This window comes from Macrobrachium nipponense, chromosome 34 (assembly GCF_015104395.2).
Source record: "Macrobrachium nipponense isolate FS-2020 chromosome 34, ASM1510439v2, whole genome shotgun sequence".
Taxonomy (NCBI): domain Eukaryota; kingdom Metazoa; phylum Arthropoda; class Malacostraca; order Decapoda; family Palaemonidae; genus Macrobrachium; species Macrobrachium nipponense.
Window position 1 is genome coordinate 27,109,085 of NC_061095.1, and position 15,928 is coordinate 27,125,012.

General features: G+C 35.3%; 1 protein-coding gene across 7 annotated transcripts in view; it reads right to left on the reverse strand.

Moving 5' to 3' along the window:
* The window catches only part of LOC135207992 (otoferlin-like), a 217,566-nt gene that overhangs the window by 89,657 nt on the left and 111,981 nt on the right, over positions 1-15,928 (reverse strand). For all 7 annotated transcript variants that reach the window (XM_064240077.1, XM_064240072.1, XM_064240073.1 and 4 more), the window contains exons 5-6: positions 14,279-14,410; positions 13,319-13,381 (exon numbers count right to left, since the gene is read on the reverse strand). In XM_064240077.1, the coding sequence (XP_064096147.1) occupies positions 13,319-13,381; positions 14,279-14,410 (195 nt within the window). The remainder of the gene's footprint in view (positions 1-13,318; positions 13,382-14,278; positions 14,411-15,928) is intronic.

Here is a 15,928-nt window from a genome sequence, read left to right on the forward strand (position 1 = left end):
GAGTGTATACCAGGAGCTCGAAAGAGTGTGGCGATGTCCATCTTGAAACACCCCCAATAGTTTCCCCTTTCGAGAAGAACTTCCTTGAGTGCAGGACCTGGAATCGGTGGGAATCGAGGCTGAGATTTTAAACATAATAAAATAAAAAATAGGATTATTTCCCGTTGCCTTCGTCTTCTATGGATTTATGGAAGAGGGTTAAAAAAAATCATGGATATGAGAGTTTAGTATTTTGCACTTAGAGAGAAAATACTGAATGGGCATTTTTATATTATTTCGCAAATAAGTCACATTCGCGAAGGTGCCTTAAGAATAAATCATATTTGTTGGTTAATAATATGAATAAATCGATACCGAGTGGAATCAATATCCTGGGGACACGTAAAGAGAAAAACTGCAGTACTAAAGAGGGACATGTTAAAAAATCCTCCTTACGCACAAAATGAAAATAATAGCCACGTCTGACCAAAAAATAAAGTAAAATAATGATTATTAATAACAGAATCATGCCAGGACGATTGTCAGCATGATTTTCGTGATAAAATTCCAATCTGGGAATTGAAAATATAAAAACATTGCCCGACTGTCTTCTTTCCATTATTGCCGTTTCATTACGACTGCAAAAACAACATTTTCAAATCGGCATAATTACTCTACAATATTTTAGTCATAACAGAGCTCGTTAGGAAGTCAACTGCTATCAAAGACTTTTCGTCAAACTGAAGTTCCAAGCTCATTAAAATTCCGAGTCAACTGAAGTCGACACACAAACGATTTGCATAAATCCATTTCAGCCGCCGAATGTTAATCCTGACGGATAATGTTGCTTTCGAAGGCAATATTCTCAAAATACGATTTTCCACATTTTCATTCACGCAAGGATAGAGCTCCTGACATTCTCCCTTGTTTATGCAGTTCATTTCTGACTTGCTTAAATCTGTAATGACACCGAATGTCATTACAGCTGGTGGTTACGTGAAAGTCATAACGAGAAAGCTTTCGTTACGATAACGAAAACAACTGTTGTTATATAAGAGCGACGTCACGTCCTGTGTTCATATCGAAGACGCCCAGACCCAAGGCTGAATCCAACTCGTAGTCAACAAATTACCTCTCGCGGTCTGCCTAATAATTAAGGGTAGGTGGTCTTAATGAGCTTTTTTCCCCTAGGCCTCTCTTCTGCTGCAACTCCTTCCACATCTACCTGCTTTATGTTTCTCTCTCTCTCTCTCTCTCTCTCTCTCTCTCTCTCGGGCTGTCATCTCTCTCTCTCTCTCTCTCTCTTTCTCTCTCCTTTCGCTCATCTCACTACTACAGCTACTGTTAAATTTTTCAGTCAGGAAAAAAGGAAATAATTTTTAGAAGATATCAACATTCTCTCTCTCTCTCTCTCTCTCTCTCTCTCTCTCTCTCTCTCCTGCTACTACTACTACAGCTACTGTTAGAATTTTTCAGTCAGGGAAAAAGGAAATAAATTTAGAAAATCAACATTCTCTCTCTCTCTCTCTCATAGCCACAACATTATCTCTACAGCACACACTAAAACAGCATTTTCTCTGAAATACACCTAAGCAGTAGAGAAGTTCTGTCCGCCGATAAACGGCCGAGAGAATAAATAAAAAAATTAAAAAATGACAAATCGTCCGTAATTTACCACCAAATCAACTGAATTGGACTGGAATAGAAATACAAAATTTAGGCCAAAGGCCAAGCGGTGGGACCTATGAGGTCATCAAGCACATTGAAATAATGTTGAAACAATCGTTCGGAGTGGAAAGTAAGAGAATATGAATGGACGTTTATTAAAAGGAAGGAAAGGGGGTTGCAGCTTGGGGCCGAAGAAGTAATGCCTACAGTGCGCCGCATGGGGTACACTGACAACACTAAACCCCCATCACGAGGAATTCAGCTGAAGAACAAACACACAAAAAACGTACACACCAAATCCAATCTCCGCGGTTTAAGTTACTGAGCAAAGGACCGTAAGGGGGGAGGGAGGGGGAATTAAACAAATTCCTCCAGGGTTGAGCGAAATGACCTTCGGACGCGACACTAAACAAACAAACGAAATGTAATGAAACTCTTAAAGGCAGCAACTGTGATTCGCACTACATTGCAATACCAAAACCGTTTGAAGGGGAATTTATTAATATAAAAGATATGGCAACTTAATTATCCCTTCTCTCAGACAGGCAGGTGGTTTTTAATTACACTGATTTTGCATTAATACGTCATCAATGACACTGCTTAAATGGGTGAAGGAGAATATGAACAGAGGTATAATAAAAGGCATGAAAACGGTTACAGCCAGGAGCCGAAGAGGTGCACTGACGACAATAACCCCCTACGGAGGAATAGTAAGATACGAGACAGGAAAGCGCCCTTGAAAAAACTTCTTGAAAAACTACAAATTATAAGTCCCTTTCACCTACACACCAGCACGCTTCGACAAACTGACAAAACAACAGCGTTTCTCTTGTTCGAATATCAATGAAACCGAAAATCATACAATGGGTGGCTATATTTCATGCTACATTTCATTTGTGACAATGTGGCCTGCATTCGACTGCGCATGCGTAAGAGTATGTGAAAAAACTCTTACATTTTCCCAAGAAAAGAAAAATTCACTAGTAATCTGAAACCGATTACTACAGATCAGTACACATTCACCCTTTAACATTTAGAACCTAGAATGAAACTACGGCATAAAAAGCATCAGCTGTTTTTCGTGCCAGCGCACAATTATTGAGAGAGAGGAGAGGAGGAGGGAAGAAGGAGAGAGCGAGAGAGAGAGAGAAGAGATGAGAGAGAGAGAGAGAGAGAGAGAGAGAGAGAGAGAGAGAGAGAGAGAGAGAGAGAGAGGTCCAATTTAAATTGCAAATTGTTTAACAGTTCAATCCCGGGTCCCCAAAGAACGTCACATCAAAATTCATAGGAAACCATTAGAATAATCTTCGTTAATTGTACGTCATACAGATTTTCTTCTTAGGCGTCTCAAAGATGAAGAAGAAGAAGAAGAAGAAGAAGAAGAGAAGAAGAAGAAGAAGAAGAAGAAGCATTAAATTGGCTGTATATATTACAATTTCAAACGTCCATGGAGGAATACAAAACTTCTCGAGATTTCATATTCACCCTTAAAACACACGAGGAGGTAAAGAATTTCAAATTCCGTAAATACAATAATAACTGATTAAGAATGTTCTAAATACATATTTTTACAAGGTCTTCAAAGTAACTCGAACAGACGGTAAAGAATGAGATCTTATTAAACTTGAAACTTTACACAGGCGTGTGTCTATGCCAAAACAGAATGAAAAAAAACATACCTTATGTTTATCAAACTTAAAACGAATTATGTTTTCCATCTTTTTTTAGTTTAGAAAGTTGAGATGGCGGATCGATGCTTGACGTTAGACCAACAATAGCCTACAAAGGTGAATAGAAAATTATATTTACTTTCTACACCAAAATTGTCTGCACGAGATTAATTCTTATCAGGCTCAACCTTTTGTACTCGTTTCCTCCTTCGTGTGTCTAATTTTATCTTCCAGCTGGAATTCTAAGGAAAGGTTCAAAAGACATTTTCCTCGCCGAAGCTTCCAACTGTGGATTTCTTCGAATCACTCCGTTACCTGAATAAGACTAAAAGGGGTGAGATACAAGGGCTTACAGTTAAGAGGACTTCATTGAATTGATGCTTTGACAAAGCTTCCAACAAGCTATACAACTGATTGTGAATATGATACGCGAAAAATTGAAAAATTGTCTTTTCTTGAAACGAAAATGTGAAAAAATATAAGTTTTTCTGAACTGCTGAATCCTTCCTGTTCTAGGAAAAAAAGAAGAAAAATGAGAAGAAACTACAATAAGTTATTTTCTATTGAAAATACATTTCCGCGATCTTTAAATTATGTGAAAGACGGAAATGTTTTATAGGAAGGGGAGGATCCCAATGGGGGAAAAAAATGCACAGCCAAGATTATACAGCGGTGGAAAATTTACTTATTTACGAGAGAGAGAGAGAGAGAGAGAGAGAGAGAGAGAGAGAGAGAGAGAGAGAGAGAGAGAGAGAGAGAAGGCACATACTAAAATAATCAAAAGGAATTGGACGAACCATATAATTATACTCTTTTTCAACAGCCTATCACAAGGTGAATAAACATCTGCAGCTGATGAACATAGAGAGAGAGAGAGAGAGAGAGAGAGAGAGAGAGAGAGAGAGAGAGAGAGAGACATGAACACTTGAAACTCTAATGCTTGGTCCATATCGTTTCCCTCATTTTATATAAAAATACCATTTAATTTCAGTAAGTCTTCCCTATTACAATTTACCGTTTTGGTATAATTGTGTCTTTATTACGCAGCATCCGACTTAAAAACCCTGGAATTTTTTAATGAATCACAAAACCTAAGTACATGCCTTTATAAGCGTTGTAATACACTGTATAAAAAGGTAATCCCTCCCCCCTCAAAATTTCCATATGAACTGGTAAGAACGACTGCATATTCTTGCATCTGGATCTCGGGCTTTGCTTTATAATGACAAGCTCCTCCAGAAAGTGCAAAGACTTCGATATTTAACAAAAAACAGTGGGCCATTAGGACCAGCAAAATTATAATGAAGGACAATTCCAGTTAAGGACTATCTTGGATAAACTACCACAAAGAACTTAGAAGCGATCATCTGTATCAATCATAAAATAGGTCCCACGTATCCCAAGATCATTTTATACAGAATTCCCACAGCAATAACTAAGATTTCAAACGATTTAAAATTCTTGGGTCTACATCTATCAAGTTTTTCGTCTTTGCCCAGTTTGGCAGATACGGGAAAAGATGTTCTCTCTGATCAAGAATCAGTTACAAAACTATGACCACCATCTTTGTAATATACTTTGTCGATTAATTACTTTTGCAAATAACTTCCAACAATTAAATTCAATCACTCAGTATGTAACCAGCAAAACACACAACTCGTAGAAAATGGTATCATTATTTATGTTTATATTCTGAATTTACTATTATGTAATATTTGTAACTCATAAAAGACAGTATCATTATTAATGTCTATATTCTGAATTTACTATTATGTAATATATTTAACTCATCAAAATAGTATCATATTAATTTTTATATTCTGAATTTACTATAATGTAATATTTGTAACTCATAGAATAGAAAAAAGTATCATTATTAACGTTTATATTCTGAATTTACTTTCATGTAATATTTTAACTCAGAAAACAGTATCATTATTAATGTTTATATTCTGAATTTACTATTAAATGTAATATATTTAACTCATCAAAGTAGTATCATATTAATTTTATATTCTGAATTTCACTATAATGTAATATTGTAACTATAGAAAACAGTATCATTCTTAACGTTATTTATTCTGGAATTTTACTATATGTCATACTTTAAAACTCAGAAAACATTATTCATTATTAATGTTTTATTATTCCTGAATTACTATCATGCAATGTTTGTAACTCATAGAAAACAGTATCATTATTAATGTTTATATTCTGAATTTACTATCATGTAATATTTATAACTCATAGAAAACAGTATTATTATTAATGTTTATACTCTGAATGTACTATTACGTAATATTTTTAACTCATAGAAAATAGTATCATTATTCTGAATTTATTATAATGTAATATTTTCATAAGCTAATTACATGATGTATGCAAATTCCACAGAACTAAATAGTCATACACGAAGAAAGGAAATATTCTGCAAAGATAAGAAGACAGGAATAAAAGAAAAAAATATCTGGACTAAGATAAAATATTCACAAGGAAAAATCTCTTGAGAAAAAGGCAGCGAAATCTTTTCCTTTCCCTCCTCTTCCATCCCAAATCCGAACAAAGAATCTCTTCCAATAGGCTGGGTAAGGCTAGAGCGAGGTAGAGAGAGGAGAAGAAGTTGAAAAAATTAATGATAAAGTAAAAAGAAGACCGCGTGGGTGGTATAGGCTGGACGAGGCTGGGCTCTATACCGTCCTCCGCTGCTCTGATGATAATAGGGTCAGTGGAACGTGCTGCTCTCCGCAGGAATCTTTCGTCGTAAGCTTACTCAACCATTTTTTTTTCTCCTCTCTCTCTGTGTCTCTCCTTTCCTCCTACTCTTTATCCGTTTTTTAAAAAGCCCTCTCTCTGTCTCTCCTTCCTCCTACTTTTAATTCCGTTAAACAGCCTCTCTCTCCTCTCTCTCTCTCTCTCTCTTTTCCTCCTATTCTTTATCCTTTGACAGCCTCCTCTCCCTCTCTCTCTCTCTCTCTTTATCCTTCAACAGTCTCTCTCTCTCTCTCTCTCTCTCTCCTTTAACGGCCTGCTCTTCTTTATCCTTTCACAATCTTCTCACTCTCTCTCTCTCCTCTTCCTCTTCTTTATCCTTTGCCAGACTTCTCTCTCTCTCTCTTCTTTATCCTTTAACAGCCTCCTCCTCCTCCTCTCTCTCTCTTTCTTCTTTAACAGCCTGCTCTTCCTCGACCTTCTCTCTCTCTCTCTCTCTCTCTTTCCTCGCACTTTTACACCGAAATACTGCAAATTCTCCGATGGCCTGCCAAGGTTAAGACGTGAGTAACATTTTCTTTTTCGCTTTCTATTTTGCGTTTTATAAGAAGATAAATACTACATAAGCATCAATAATGATGAAAGAATGAGCCGCGTAAAATGGTATCAGGTATGACAATCTGATTAACCGAATACATATATAAAAATGACAAACCCGTTTTCATTTCAATTCTAATTTCAAAACTGCAACAACGATCCCTTTTCTCTAGAATTATCTAGGATTTCATTGATCTTTGTCTGCTCGAAATAATTACTCTCCTAACAATTACTTCAATAACCTTACGAAACTAATGCTTTATGCTTACAGCCATTTTTCAATTTTTTTATACACACCTCTACATACTCTGTCAATAATGACTACTTATGCCACACATGTTTCTAAAGCTATTCCTCCTTGCTTGCTGCTTTGCATACACACACACACACACACACACATATATATATATATATATATATATATATATATATATATATATATATATATATATATATATATATATATATATACAAGGTGTCCATAAAGTCCCAGTACCATCACAAGTATTTATTGCTTGTAATGGTACTGGAATTTATGGACACCCTATATATATATATATATATATATATATATATATATATATATATATATATATATATATATGTATATATATATATATATATATATATATATATATGTATATATCTGACTCGAATAGGAATCGAATCCCCGGCCTCTCCCTCTCAAATGACAAGCCAGGGTGCTACCAACTGACTCACGCAGGTCTTAAGAGAAGTTGGAACCTAGTACTTCTGTAACTGAGGTTTTACCCAATTCGAAATATATATATATATATATATATATATATATATATATATATTTATTTGTTTTATTTTTCCTAGGTCATTCATTAGAGAATAATAAAAACCTTGTTTACATCAAAGACGACCTCTCCTGGCCTTCGGCAAATTCACAACGGAGATTATCATATAAATGGAGTTAATAATTGCCCCCTGAGAGGAGAAAGGACTTAGGAAGTGAGGAAAGTAAGTGGCCACCAATTTAAAAGGTTAAAAGGAAACTGCTTAACCATTATACAAAGGGATGACTTCAAGTCTCTCCTAATTAGGCTCCTGAAGGTCACAATAATGAACGCATGGTTAATGTACAGGGTGTCCATAAAGTCCCAGTACCATTACAAGTATTTTTCGCTGAGAATGGTACTGGGACTTTATGGACACCTGTATGTTCCATTTGTATGTGTGTTTTAAGCTAACTAATATATGGTCTTTCAAGGACGTAAGATATAATGGACAGCCATCTTTTGCATTGCTTCCAACTAGCTGAACCTAACAAATTTATTTGTATTTTACTAATTTCGAAAGCAGCCTTTTGTGGTGATGATCATACAAGAACAAACTTACTTTCTCGTTCTACTGGAATTATCACTATGCCTTTCTCACTATGCTCGTGTCATTTCCGGTAATTATGAATAAATGTTAACAATAAATGTTATCATGTGTGGATCAACTTACTTAAAAAACCATGATTAACTATAGTGACGAACAAATGGGCTATGGTGGAGCATTTAATCTGTTATAGGTAAAAGTAAAGTGGAATTATTACAATAGTGATAAAGATGATGTGCTGCTTTACTGCCTTAATTTTAAAAAATGTGAGAATAGTACTATACAATTACCAAGCAACTAATTTATCCTATTCTACGTCTGGAAAAATAAAAGTAAAAAAAAATATATACGTAAACCGTCCCCTATACACTGCCTAACGTTCAGTGGGCCCTATAATCTAATTTGTCGTAATAATGTTAATTTGGAATTTATTCAAAATAATATTTCGTTCTGAGATTTTTCTTGATTATTCATTTAGTCCTTATGAAGGGTATTGCTTCAATCCAATTGCATGCAACCTCTTCACTCAAATGACAGCCCACTGGAATGCACCGTTTACGAGTCTAAATTACAATTTCAATACTGCTTTTATTAAAAAATGGAAAACGAAAAAACAGTTTGATAAATCGCTTCGTTGGCTAGATTTAGAGCCCGTTTATTTATCTATTTTTTTTTTTACTCAAAAGTCAGATGGCCGGAAACAGTCTGTAGCAGACAACGAGTCTCCAGTCTACAATGAGAATGAGATCGTCGCGTTTTACATACCATCGTTAATGACGACGTACATAGCCATACAAAATATTTAAGGAGCAATCTACAGTTTCACTGTAGTGTGGAAAATGTTCCCCACTACAGCATACGGAGGTCACGGTCGCCATCGACGCTAAGCAACGATAAGTCATTCTAAAATGAGAATCCGCGTTATTGTCCTTTTAGGAGGCTACACTTCCGCATAAGAAGTACCTCATTAGGTTACCACACCGAGACAAGACGTGTGTACATCGCGTGACAAGAAAAGTTTAAGTTCATTAACAATGCTCGTACAGCTATAGTAGAGTCACATCAAGCGTGCATCTGATATCTAGGCCAGTCCCTTACGACGCTCCTGATTGGTTGTTGATAAGCCAATGAAAGGGCTGGAAACTCTTAGTCTCTCTCGAGATTTCACATAGGCAGGATGTATTATGTTCCACATCTCTTGAGGGATACTTTTGAAAGACGTATCCCTCAGGAGAGGTGGAACATAGTACATCCTGCCTATGTGAACTCTCTCGAGACTGAGAGTTTTCAGCCCTGTGATTGGCTTATCAACAGCCAATCAGGAGCGTCGTAAGGGACTGGCCTAGACATTAAATGCACGCTTGTTGTGAATCTACTATAGTCCCCTTCGAAAGGGGTAGTAATTTCTTTCCTCCAAAGACAACCTTTAGAGCCCTGGAATATTATATGAAACCTCTGGGGAAAAAATGCAAAGAAAAAAAATCATCATTCCAGCTTCAAGATGACTCAAAAAATACCCTTTCTTCACCGTACTAAGACTTAATTTCGAGAAATAATTTCCATTTTTATTTCTATAAAAGAAAAACTATAATCCGTCCTCCCTCAGAGCTTAAAAACTACTGATGCTAGAGGGCTGCAAAGTGGCATGTTGATCATCCACCCTCCAGTCAGCAAACACATCTCATTGCAGCCCTCTACCCTCAGTAGTTTTGATTTTATTTAAGGTTAAAGTTACCCATAATCGTGCATCTGAAAACGATATGGGACAGGCCACCACATTCAAGGGCCGCGGCTCACACAGCATTATACAGAGACCACCAAAAGATAAGGTCTATTGTCGGTGGCCTTCATTATACGATGTACAGAAAACTCAATTGCGCCGAAGAAACTTCGGCGTACATTTTACTTGTTCTATTCCCAGGGGAAAATGAGGGTTTTGCTATAGAGACGTATCGAGGGTTTAATATATCCCATATACTACCAATATCCAGAAAACAATTTATAATACATACTAGAAAAAAAAAGGATTGTCATGCAACTGATAAAGTCCCCTTCCCTTCCAGCAACACTCTTGTTGGGATTATCCCAGAATTACAATCACCCACCCCACCCCCCGCCACTTTTTCTTCTCGCCAAGAAACCCTCAGAGCCGTAGAACAACCCGGAAAAAAAACCTTACACATTGGTCACAGCAGGAAATTAGGAAAATGGACCCACTACTGCAAATGGTAAACGTTCAGTACAGTAGGGAATCAGAAAAAAAAAAAAAAATCCAGCATTGCGACAATAAGGCTCGGATAAAACTGATCTGAGAGAGAGAGAGAGAGAGAGAGAGAGAGAGAGAGAGAGAGAGAGAGAGAGAGAGTGTGTGTGTGTGCCTGGTTACTTAACGCCTGAAAAATGAACTTAAATATTTTTCGATCTATATTTAAGTTTGCCGATGACTTGAAAAATGTCGATAATTTGAACTCTTGAAATATAACCACATATCCTAAACTAGTTTCAATAATCTGAAGAGATATCAATAAAAATGACTCCACTTTTAGTCAATTTAATTCGGTCGTAATTATTGGCAAATCTCCTCGGTCCTACGATATTTCATTTCTCAACGATTTAAGAAACAAAACTCCAAATGGTTTTTTCGTTAATGTTGGCTTTTACATATTTTGAAAAAAACACCAACACATGCAAAAAAAAAAAAAAAAAGAATAAAAAAAATAAATAAATAAAAAATAAAAAGACTGATAACTTTTCCATACGAATTATTCCTATTTGCATCATAGACAGATCTCATACCACTGTAATAGGGAAGATTAATATAGCATTGTTATTGGAAAGATTCTTATCCTCTTTTCACGGTAATGATTATTATCACCCTTTTTTTTATATGGGAAGGGTTCCTATTAATATGGAACATTTATCTTTTGATTCTAAGTTTTATGACATTAGTATTACAGTGGATTCACACCAGGCTTCTTCAATTCAGATCCAATTATTTAATTATTTATATTATTATTATTATTATTATTTTATATTTATATTAGTTTTATATTATTTATAATATATATAGATATTAGTATATATATTATTATAATATATATATATATATATATAAATTATATATAAATCGACAGGTAATATCCTAACCAATAAAAGCCAAATTCCGGATCGACGGGTAATATACGAAAAAAAAATAAAAAATAAATAAATCAAAAAGTAAAAAAAAAATAAAAAAAAAAAAAAAAAAAAAGTTGTACCGACAACGGCTCACATCCATCCAACGCAATATTCTTCTCAACGGCCCTCAAAATGCCGAGAGAAGAAGAAAAAGTATGAATGTGAAATTTTCCGGACCGTAATTCGCAATTCAAATTTCAATCGCGGCCGCAGAGAGAGAGAGAGAGAGAGAGAGAGAGAGAGAGAGAGAGAGAGAGAGAGAAAGGGGGGGGGGGGGGACCAGGGACCCTACTATACTCCCTACCTTTCGCTGGAACCGATGTATAACAGGAATAAAAAATTTTATTTCCCTCGTTTACCAACGCTGTATAAAAAATGAGCGAGAGATTCGGCGTCAAATGTCATCAGAGAGAGAGAGAGAGAGAGAGAGAGAGAGAGAGAGAGAGAGAGAGAAAGAGAGAGAGAATTATTTCACCGTCTCTCATTTTCACTTTCTTCATTAAATCAGGTTTTTCCTTAGACATTTACAAAGGTATCAATGTCCGAAAAGATTATAGTTTCATAAGATGCGGAATGGAAGAGATATACAGATATTCTAAGACCAGTTAAACTGACAATTGAAAGATAAAACTCTTAGTGCAGAATGAAAATACCCTATGCAATCCAATACTGTGATATAGTCCTGCATAAACTACCCATCAACAGTTTATTGGCCATTAATGCATACACCATACCATTCACTTTGTATCCCCCTTGCGACGTTAAAGGTTTTTCTGGGATGCTATGGCCGATATTTTTTTTTTGCAAGACACTGAGGTCGTCAATTGAGTCTCTCTACTCTCATGACTTTAAAAGATTTCTATTAATCGACTTTTATTCTTGAAGGGAATAAGGTCTAAACAGTATAACTATTGTTAATTCACATCAATCGTGCATTTGATGTCTAGGCCCGTCCCATACGACGCTCCTGATCATCTGTTGATAAACCAATGACAGGGCTGGAAACTCTCAGTCTCTCTCGAGAGTTCACATGGGTAGGATCTATGTTCCACCTCTCCTGAAGGATACGACTTCCACGAGAGGTGGAACATACATCCTGCCAATGGGAACTCTCGAGAGAGACTGGGAGTTTCCAGCCCTGTCAATGACTTATTAACAGGCAATCAGGAGAGTCGTAAGGGACTGGCCTAGACATCAAATGCACGGCTGGTGTGAATCTACTATAGTGTCTATAGATATATAAAAAACCTTCAAAATTGCCCAGAAAATTCTCGAAGCCAGTGACCTTTAAACTTCGTGAAGATGACGTGGTTATATTTCCTTCGATGGGTCTCAAGAGCAAAACAACCATTTCACTATTATAAAATACATAAAACTCCTTTTTACGAAAAGTGATGACCGATTCAATTCACACTAAGTATTTTGAAAAGCATAACGCGGTTTTTATCCCAAAACTACATGCCACGATTCTAGTGTGAGCTGAAAGTACATTTATTTCAATTTCCAATGCAAATAAGCCTTTGACGTTCCACGAAAATGTAGTGCCCGGATATCATTACCATAATTCATCTCTCCCCATTACGGATGTATGTGACATTCAATTAGATCAAGTAACTAATGCGATATTTTCGTTCTAATATGCACAATATACACTTTTATAACCTAGCATTCAATAAAGTAAACAAAAACTTCTTTCGGTTTTCTTCTGAAGATATAAAAAGAAACCCACAAAATTACTGAATATAACTTGTTTACTTGTATTTACATATTATTTTACTCAACACTCAGCGTTGAGTAGAGTAAACAAGTTTGTTCAGTAATTTTGAGGGTTTCGTTTTACATAATATTCAATAAAGTATCCAATTAGATAAAGTTATTAACGAGATATTTCAGTTTTAATATAAATGAAAATTAAAATACACCTGTTTTATACATTTTTATAACCTAGCATTCGACTAAAACATCCAAGTTCTTAAGATGGCAACAAAAATACCATTCGTTGTAAACAAAAGACTGATGGCTTCATCCGCTTTTACGGAAAATAGAAGGCCATGACACAGCAATTTTTATGACTCCAGAAACTTGGTAAAGATAACATAGGAATAGGATTGTCAAGTTGAATAAAGTTCCTATTTTCAAGCTGAATAAAGTCATCAAAGAGAACTTACCGTTAAAGTGATGATCTTGTCGAAGAGCATCGCTGGTGCCATGTGGAAGTCGAAGACGAAGTACTGAAAGGGAAAAGAAATATAAGTGTATACAAGAATGGAAAAATGGTATAAAAAAAATTCACAGGATACTTTTCCTGCTACTTCCAAGAGAGAGAGAGAGAGAGAGAGAGAGAGAGAGAGAGAGATTCATCTGTCACTAATGAGTGATCCGAAGCGGATTGGCTGCTTACTAGATAACTAACGATCAATCAATCCCTTCAAGAGAGAGAGAGAGAGAGAGAGAGAGAGAGAGAGAGAGAGAGAGAGAGAGAGATTCATCTGTCACTAATGAGTGATCCGAAGCGGATTGGCTGCTTACCAGATAACTAACGATCAATCAGTCAATCCCTTCAAGAGAGAGAGAGAGAGAGAGAGAGAGAGAGAGAGAGAGAGAGAGAGAGAGAGAGTCATATTACATGGTCATATTTTAGTTATGGAAAATTGTGACAATTTTATTTCATAGTTTTGAAAATCATCATAAACATTATTGCAATTATTACTTCGGCTTACTATACCATAACCATTATTACATGTTTTGAAGAGTTAACCTGAATTTAAGAGACTTTTCAACGGAGCCCACTTCCAATCTCCTAAGTAAACCTCAGTTCTCAAAATTAATCCCCAGGCATTTTTTTAACCACACTTCAGACATATTGGGTAACAGAGTCAATAAGGGAAAAAAAAAAAAAAAAAAAAAAAGTCTGCCGCCCAGCAGTTGACCCGACTATGACTGGGTACCAGCATGAATTTTGATTAAAAAGAAAAATAAGTACTAAGGTTGGGAGGGGGGGGAGGGGGGGAATGGATTAGCAACGTCATCCCCAAACATTTGCTGAAAACCGGAAGGCTCTACCCATTTGGAGCTGCCCCTTCTAAAGGAGAAAAGGTATAGTATACATAAAATGTACATCAACTTACCTCATTATAATAAGGACAGTTGGTAGACTCCTTCACTGACGTGTACTTCCTCTGGTCCCCAATTTGGACACACACCACCGGGTCCATATTGAGTCCTGCCAACTGCCTGGCCTCGATGATGGTGATACAGACCTATCAAAACAAACAAGATGAAACATACAATCGTGCCGCGAACTTGCAAGAACGGGGAATTGCATTGAATTGAACTGGATGTGGAATTTAGGCCAAAGGCCAAGAAATGGGACCCATGAGGCCATTCAGTGCTGAAATGGAAACTGACAGTATAAGAGGTTTGATAGGTGTAACAGGAGGAAAACCTCAAAGCAGTTGCACTATGAAGCAATTCTTAGGAGAGGGTGGAAAGTAATATGGAAGAGAGAGAATATGAAAGGAGGTACAGTAAAAGGAACGAAAGGGGTTGCAGCTAGGGGTCGAAGGCACGCTGCAAATGCAAGAACAGAGATCAATAAATGTTGCAAAAAAAAAAAAAAAAAAAAAAAAAAAAAACAACGGTTACAAACATGTATCCCGCTACACACATACAATAGACGAAACGTTCTTCACGCTCAGCCTTTTAATGTTACATATTCCATAATTTCAAAAAGTCCTATTTTCCTCAACCTTTTCTCGAGGTCAGGAAACAAAAGTTTTAATACTCTTTAATGCGAAATAATTAGAAGCATTACGAGCAGAAGCCAATCCTTTAATTAGATTCGCTATATCATAATTAAGCTGCTCCAAGTAATCCCTTTTCACGGAAAAAAACAGATCTTTCTTGTATTTCATTCAAAGTAATCCATTTTGTAATTATGAACAGAGGCAGACAGACACATTATATATATATATATATATATATATATATATATATATATATATATATATATATATATATATATATACATATATATAGATAGATACATGGATAGATATTATATATATATATATATATATATATATATACATATACATATACATATATATGTATACATATATATATATATATATATATATATATATATAATATATATATATATATATATATGGGACGTGTATATATTTAATTGATTTTGTTAACATAATTCAAATTTATATATCTTGTACTTATATAAACACATGTATATAATTATTATATATTTATATAATTACAAAATAATTACTTTGAATGTATAGAATATATATATATTATATATATTTATATATATATATATTATATATATATAGATATATGGGGCGTGTATATATTTATTGATTTATTTACATAATTCAAAGTTATATATCTTGTACTTATACACAGTATATAAATATATATTTATTATAATACAAAATAATTACTTTGAATGTATGATATATATAGATATATATATATATATATATATATATATATATAGGCCTTTCGTTTTATCATCTTCAGCAATCTATAAACATTGCATTGTCCTGGTCTCCCTTTCCCAAAAGGATCCAGTTTATGCACATTTTCCACTAACCCTTCTCTTATTCTCATCATTTGACCAAAGAACTTCACAAATATGAACGTTCGTATAAAATGCCATTATAAAATCAAACGTTAACGTTAACGTTGTCATTCCAGGGAGTGAAATGAAATGTTAAGATTAGCGTCTTAATTCCAGGGTGCGTTTCATTCAAGAAGCA